Source organism: Microtus ochrogaster, chromosome 2, assembly GCF_000317375.1.
Source record: "Microtus ochrogaster isolate Prairie Vole_2 chromosome 2, MicOch1.0, whole genome shotgun sequence".
NCBI classification, from domain to species: domain Eukaryota; kingdom Metazoa; phylum Chordata; class Mammalia; order Rodentia; family Cricetidae; genus Microtus; species Microtus ochrogaster.
The window spans coordinates 2,900,471-2,908,491 of record NC_022010.1 but is presented as its reverse complement, the minus strand read 5'-3'; the positions used below and the strand labels follow the sequence as shown (position 1 = coordinate 2,908,491).

Sequence of the window (8,021 nt, the reverse complement as noted above, 5' to 3'; positions counted from 1 at the left end):
TATATATATCTTCCTTCCAGCATGGCTATATTCTGTTAAGCCATTGGCTGAAAGCAGCTTCTTTATTAACCAATGAAAGCAACACATATACAAAAGGACTTCCCACACCATATCCCAACACTTGAGAGGCAGAGGCAGAGGCAGGCCTCTCTGAATTAGAGGCCAGCCTGGTCTACAGAGTGAGTTTCAGTACAGCCTGGTCTACACATACCCCATCTTAAAACAAACAGTAACAAAATCAACGAACAAGTAAAAACCAGGATGGATTATGTAGCTCAGTAGCGGAGCACTTACCTACCCTGCACAGAGCACTGGGTTAGATCCCCAGTAACACACACACACTCATACCACACATACACAGTCACACAGACACACAGACACAGACAAATGCACATGCATCCAAGCACATATAGACATACACAGAGATACAGAGACACATATAAGTGCACACTCACACACGGGTATACACATACAGACACACACGCACACAGTCACACAGACACACACTCAGTCACACAGACACACACATACAGACAAATGCACATGCATACAAACACACATAGACATACACAGAGATACAGACACACATATAAGGGCACATTCACACACAGACATGCACATACAGACACACACAGGCACATATGCACACAGATGCACAGAAACACACAGATACACAATGTACCTGTGTGTATAAGGGGTCTGTCTTTGTCACTGTGTGCCACTCTTTCTGGCGCAAGTCTCCCTTTCTTCCCAGCCAGGGTTTGTTGGGCTTGTGACCCAGTCGGTCCTGGAGTGTTCCACCTGTTGGTACACTGCTCTCGCTGCTTCGACATTTCTTCTCTCCTCCTGAACTTCTGGCTGGGTCTTTGTTGGGACACCTCCCATGCTCTTCTCGCTTTCCTCTTAACAGTCACCTTCCCCTGGCTCTCCAGCTCCTGGCTCTCTCTTCAGCGGTGTCTGCTGCTGGAGCAGGGAGTGCAGCTCATGACCTGCCTGGCGTGTGCTGGATCTGGGGTTTGATCTTCAGTGCAACCAAACATGTCTGTTTTCAGTCTGTGTGCCTAGTGTGAGCCAGATGTCTTTTTCACGTGACTTATTATTTTTCTCCTGTGTGCTGTGAGATCCCTGCTGGACTCTAAGAATCTGGCTCCTGTCCCTACTCTGTTTTCGTTTCCTTTTTTCTCAGACAGAGGCTCATGATGCAGCCTGGGATGGCCTTGAGTTCACTCTGTAACCCAACTTCTAACTTATAGCAATTCTCCTGCCTCAGGCTCCTGAGGACTGAGGTGACAGCTTTGTGCCACTTTTAAATGTGTTAAATATATTTGTTTACTATTCTGTTCTGATGCACTATGTGAGTGCCTGCAGTCCCAGCACTCCAGGTGTTGAGGCAGGAGGACTATGAGTTCCAGACCAGCCTGGGCTACATCATTGAGACCTGGTTGCAAACAAATACTTTTACATCATGCAAAGTGAAAATAACTTTCCCAGGAAACAAAGAAAGCCAACTCTGGAGTGAACTGTTGGGAGGTGAGGGCTGGAAGTAGTTCTTGGGGTCAGTGTCGCCTTCGTTCCTCTCCCGCCCACAGCCGGAGCTACTGGACCTGTACACAGTGAACCTCCACCGCATTGAGAAAGACGTGCAGAGGTGTGACCGCAGCTACTGGTACTTCACAGCTGCCAACCTGGAGAAGCTGAGGAACATCATGTGCAGGTGGCTGCAGTTGGGGGAATGGGAGGGGCAGTGCGGGAGCAGGGAGGGGGAGATTGGAGGGGTGGGTGAGAGATGAGGTGATGGAAGTGATGGAGGATGGGAGACATGTGGGGTGGGGTGGGAAAGTGGGGGCTGTAGGAAATCCAGCTGCAGCTTTGGTTCCTGTGGCTGCTACCACTCTGATATGAAGTTTTATTTTATTCATAGTACCAGTAATAATATAGGACAAATTGAAGGTCAGGAGCAAAGAGAACAGAGGCATGCGTGCTCCTTAGTGCTTAGCTCCCTCTACACACATGGTCCAGGATCTCCTGCCTGAGGAATGGTGCTGCCCACAGTGGGCTGTGGCTTCCTAGACCTATTAACGTGTAACCAAGACGGTTTCCCAGTGGCCACCATGATGTAGACTAGCCTTTACTCCCTTTCCAACCTGACCCTTAGCACTAACTGTCACCAGACTGTGGGTGTGTCCGTTGCTTCTCTGTGCCTCAGTCTCCTCGCCAGAGAAATATGATCTTGATGAGACCCACTTCACATGATCGCTTTAAGGTTTAGAGTTTCTAGGTGCACACAGGGCAGAGGATGTTGTCCAGGCCCAGTGGGTCAAAGCTGGTTATTCATAGCAACTGATCCAAATTCCTGGCAGACACAGAGGGAATCAGTAGGGCAAATTCCTAGAGACTTCAGTGAGTCATGTATTTGTGCAAAGTGAAGAATTCCTCCTGGTAGCCAGAGAAGAGGCACTTGAAAGTCATGTGTGGGTCTGGGAGGAGGAGTTGAAGGAGGAGAAGAGCTCGTGCACCCACGACAGCGCCCCTGGGTGGCAGTACTTGTGGAGAATCTTGTGCTCTGTGAGGCCCTCTTGGACAGGGTTGCCCTGGTGGCTGCACCTAGGATGTGTGGGACACTGAAGGTGGGCATCATACTGAGGGATGGAGGACCAGATGGGAGAAAGGAGCAAGGAGAGTTTGGAAGAAGCAGGCTAGGAGCGGACAGGAATGTGAGGTGTAGGCTGTGGTACCCTCATTGTGCCCTGTTTCTTCTGCAGCTACATCTGGCAACACATTGAGATTGGCTACGTCCAGGGCATGTGTGACCTTCTGGCCCCACTGCTGGTGATCCTGGATGATGGTGAGTTAAGTGTGTCCCCCTGCTCTGTGGGAGAGGAAGGGTTAGCCTTACTTGTGTCTCTATGGACTGGGTCAGGACAGTTGCACAGCCTGGTGAACTCATCCCAAACCCAGTACTATGAGACATCCCACAGTGCACCATGCTGAGGTCCACCTGGCTGTAGTGAGCCTCTGACCTGGTCCCCTGGTGCCCCTCATATAAACTCTACCAGAGCCTCTGACCTGGTCCAGATGGTGCTCCTTGTATAAACTCTATCAGAGCCTCTGACCTGGTCCAGATGGTGCTCCTTGTATAAACTCTATCAGAGCCTCTGACCTGGTCCAGATGGTGCCCCTCGTATAAACTCTACCAAACAGTGTAAGATTGAAGGGTAGCTCTTCACAAGCTCTCCTCCCCTGCCCCCCACAAAATAATTAAAAAATTCAATCCAACAATATATAAAGAATTAGACAATATGACCAATTGGGGTTTGTCCCAGAACTGCAAAGACAGTTTAATATCTGAGCATCAATCAATATAATCAATATAACATAATATAATACAATTAATATAATATAATACAATATAATATAATGCAATCAATATAATGCATCACCTGAATGTAGATGCCAGTTGCATGATCATTTCCCAGCCACCCAGACACGAATAATCACATAAAAACTTTATTAATTATAACACTGGCCAATGACTCAGGGTTATTTTTAACTAGCTCTTGCATCTTAAATTAACCCATTTCTATTAATCTATGTATCACCACGAGGCTGTGGCCAACTGGTAAGGTTCCGAAGTCTTTCTCCTTTGGCAGCTACATGGTGTCTCCCTTACTCTGCCTTCTTTCTGCTTCAACCTCTGCTTGGATTTCCTACCTTTCTATATTCTGTCCTGCTATAGGCTGAAGAAGCTTCTTTATTAGCCAGTGGTAATAAAATATATTCACAGCATGCAGAAGGGAATCCCACATCACCTGACTATAAAAAACGGGCAGGGTGTGGTAGCCATGCCTGTGGTCCCAGCTCTGCAGAGGATGAGAGGTTCAAAGTCATCCTTGACCAAGGTGAATTTAAGGCAAGCATGGGCTACATGAGGTCCTGTCTCAAAACATTAAAAGAGGCGGGGAGAAGAATTGGAAAGGAATTCAAACCATCCTTGGTGTGTCCTGTTCTGGATGATTTGACTTTAGGATGAAAATCCAGAGTAAGAAAAAGAGCAAGTGAGTCTTGGGGAACACAAGCATTGTCTTGTATTTTTACACAACTGAGCTGAGCAATCCTAAGGTGAAATTAAGATGATGAGTCCATGTGTCATGTCTTCTAAAGAAAGAAGTGTTTTCACTACCTTTAAAAAGGTGTGGCTTATCCATCGAACACCACAAAACATTGTCAGTCAGAGGAGAGGAAGCAGAAAGGGGGGCACATCTCCCGTTGCAGCTGGAAGGCTTAGTGCTGGTGAGGAACATTGTCCTCTGTACTATGGGCGGACTCAGGAAAGCCCTGTCAGAATCCCCAGCTGTGGCAGCGGGATGACTTGGTGGGTAAAGGCATTGCCACCAAGCCTGATGACCTGAGTTTGACCTCTGGGACTCACGTGGTGAAAGGAGGGAACTGACTTGTGCACAAGTCGTACAGAGAGAGAGAGAGAGAGAGAGAGAGAGAGAGAGAGAGAGAGAGAGAGCGCTTTGGCGCTTTCACCAGGGCCTGCATGTAGATTTCTGGGCTGCCACTGAGTCCTGAAAGAAGGGTTTGCAGTTGACACTCAGCTAACTAACTGGAGTTCAGTCAATTCAACTCCACAAGCTCAGTCATGTCAAGTTAGCAGCTGCTGCGACGGGAAACACACATGCAAAAGATGGAAGACCTGCCTCACTCGCCCCACACAAGAAGCACACTTGAACTTGATCCCAGAAAGAACCAAAATGACAACACTCTTCACTCTTAGAAGAGAGCTTTCAGGGGAATGCAGGTCACTTTGCTGGGATCATCGATGTTGTGAAATCTTACAGTAACTCAGCAAGCAACAACTGGTCCACTGGGGCTAAGACTGGCAGCCAAACTTGGTGAGCTAAGCAGTCTCCCAGATGGCCCTGGCTTTGAGCGCATGAAGGAATCAGAACAGTAGAGGTTTGGTGCTGTGAGAGACGGTAGTCAGCTGCATGTCAGGGTGACCGTAATCGTGACAAGTAGGCCAGGCAATACAGCACCAGGGTGACGGGCCGCCAGACTCTGAAGACATCTACTGCTCACAGTTTCTGTAATCTGCCCTGATTCCTTTTAAACCTGAGTGGGATCCAGTGTCTTTGAGGAGCTTCCAATAGCGTTATCTCCCCAAGGTCACTAAGAGAAACTAGAAAAACTACCATTTTCAAATAAGATTTTCAAATGCAGTCCAGTATGTCAAGTTTCTACAGAATTCTCAGAGGCTTTGCTTTCTTTTTTCAATTTTTGAGGTTTTGTTTATTTTTATTTGCTGTATGAGTATTTTGCCTGATTATGTATTTGTGCACCACGTGCCTACAGTGGAGGTCAGAAAAAGGTAACAAATCCCTTGGAACTGAATTACAGATGATTGTGAACTGCCATGTGGGTGCTGGGAATCAAACCCAGGTCCTCTAGAAGAACAGCCAGTGCTCTTAACAATTGACCCCTACTTTCTTAATATATGTAAATAGATATTCCAGGCAGCATTTGCCGAAGGAGTTTGTCCCTTCTTTACATACCATCAACCAAAGCTCTTGCTATGTTGACAGTTGCTTTTTAAAAAAAAAAATTATTCTTATTTTATGTACAGCGGTGTTTTGCCTGCAAGTAAATCTCTGTGAGGGCATCAGATCCCCTGGAACTGCAGTTACAGACAGTTGTGAGCTGCCATGTGAGTGCTGGGAATTGAACCTGGGTCCTTTGGGAGAGCAGACAGTGCTTTTAGCCACTTAGTGGTCTCCCCAGCCCCCAGCAGTTGCTCTTGAATACAGTGACTTCCAGAGTTGAGAATTCCGTGAATCAGTAGAATTCTGAAGGAAAGAACTATGGAGACCAGCAAAGCACCATGGGCTTTGTGTCCCAACCAATGGAGAGCTTTCAATCGTGTCTATGTCTGAGAGAGGCTGTTCCTCCCAGTGTCTCTGAAGCAAGACCTGTGTGACACACTACAGGTTGCTGAGCATCCAAGGGCATGGCCTCCACTGAGTCCTTCCCGCCCATCTGTTTCTCATGTGATCATGGCCTCTGCTCTGGGCTTTCCACTGTCTCTTGGGAGCCCCAGTGCCCGAGGCAGTGGTCTGGCTAATGCTTTGTCCTGCTCTGTCCCCAGAGGCCCTGGCCTTCAGCTGCTTCACGGAGCTCATGAAGAGGATGAACCAAAACTTCCCCCACGGAGGTGCCATGGACACGCACTTTGCCAACATGAGGTCCCTGATCCAGGTAGGACCCTGAGGCTTCCTGCTCTGACTTTAAGGGAGACTTTTCAGGCATCCTGACCTTGATTTTATCCTCCTTCTGTATTAATCTGTCTCCCTCCCCTTCCCTAATTGGAGGCCTCCCTCTTCCCCCTCCAGATCACTTGTGCCCCGTTATTCCCCTCTCTGTTGCTCCCTGGCCTCCCTACCCCTTTCTCACTTTCCTGTTCTGCGGTCCCTGGAGGCTGTGGATTGGCGTCCGAAGATTTGCAGCTCAGAGAGTCAGATGAGAGCTAACACACCGGATTTGTCTTTCTGAGTCTGGGTTATCTCGCTCAATATGATCTTTTCTAGTTCCATTCATTTACCTTCAAAACACGTGGTTTTCTTCTTCTTTAGAGCTAAATACTATTCTTCTGTGTATAGTACCACATCGTCATCTCCCATTTGCCGGTTGAAGGACATGTAGGGTGTTTCCATTTCCTTTCTATTGTGGATAGAGCTGCACAAAGTATGGAGCAGGACGCTGAGTGCTTCAAGCACATGCCAAGGAGTGCTACAGCTGGGTCAGAAGTTAGGTTTCCTTTTAGGCTTTTGCGCGTTCTCCACACTGGTTTCCACAGTGGCTGTTCCAGTGTGCATCCCAAGCCCTCCAGCATTGAGTGTGCCCCTCTCCACCCTGGCCAGCATTTGGTGTTGGTTGTTCTGCCGATCTTGGCCGTACCAACTGGGTGTGATGTGAAATCTCAAAGTTTTTGTTGGTATGCATTTCCCTAGATGCCAATCAGAATCTACAAGAGGCAGACCCGATGACAGTTTCAGGCAGAATCCTGCAGGGGAACCTACTCAGACTGGAGCTCTGAATGCCCTCCAGCCCAAGGTGGCTCTTGCTGCTGCTTTGTTGGGATTCAAAAAAGCTACTAAATGTTTTGGATACGAAAGGTTGAAGAAACAGGATGGATCAGGGTTGATTGCTGCCAAACCCAGAGACTATAGTTTGATTGGTTGAATTCACAAAGTACAAAGAGAGAATTGACACGTTGTCCTCTGATCTACACACACACACACACACACACACACACACACACACACACACTAGACAGACAGAGAGAGAGAGAGAGAGAGAGAGAGAGAGAGAGAGAGAGAGAGAGAGAGAGAGAGAGGTGGCTCAACACAAGAAAAAGGACCAGAGTTCAGATCCCCACACCCTTATGTAAACCCAGTGCTGGGGAGGCAAGGGCAGAGTTGTACCATTTGCGTTCCCATCAGCCATGCGTGAGGGTTCTGTTCACTCTGAATTCTTGCCAACATTTGCTACTGTCTGTCACTTTGGGTGTGAGCTTGTCTCGTTGCTCTAACTTGCTTCCCCTGTTTTGAGGCCTGGCCATGGTAAGTCCTCTTTGGAGAGGTCTGCACCCTTGCACTCATTGGGAGCTGCCTGGAGTGCAGGGTGAGCACACAGCCAGAGGATTCTGCTGTGCCCAGCTCTTTCCAGGGGGCTGACGGCCTGCCCTCCTTCCATCAGATCCTGGACTCAGAGCTCTTCGAGTTGATGCATCAGAATGGGGACTACACCCACTTCTACTTCTGCTACCGCTGGTTCCTGCTGGATTTCAAACGAGGTACAGACTGCCGCTTGGGGACTTGTCCCCAGAATTTCTGGGGTGGTAATGATGGGGAAGTGGAGGCTGAAGAGGACACGGGAGTGAAGGGCACTGGGGCAAAGGTGTCAGAAGAGGACACAGGAGTGAAGGGCACTGGGGCAAAGGTGACAGAGGAGGACACGGG

The 8,021-nt window shown here is 48.4% G+C and overlaps 1 protein-coding gene across 2 annotated transcripts in view; it reads left to right on the top strand.

The window, feature by feature from the left end:
• Positions 1 to 8,021, top strand: part of Sgsm1 (small G protein signaling modulator 1) — a 72,441-nt gene that overhangs the window by 54,405 nt on the left and 10,015 nt on the right. For both annotated transcript variants that reach the window (XM_005344240.3, XM_005344241.3), the window contains 4 exons: positions 1,590 to 1,714; positions 2,763 to 2,845; positions 6,149 to 6,258; positions 7,759 to 7,855. In XM_005344240.3, the coding sequence (XP_005344297.1) occupies positions 1,590 to 1,714; positions 2,763 to 2,845; positions 6,149 to 6,258; positions 7,759 to 7,855 (415 nt within the window). The remainder of the gene's footprint in view (positions 1 to 1,589; positions 1,715 to 2,762; positions 2,846 to 6,148; positions 6,259 to 7,758; positions 7,856 to 8,021) is intronic.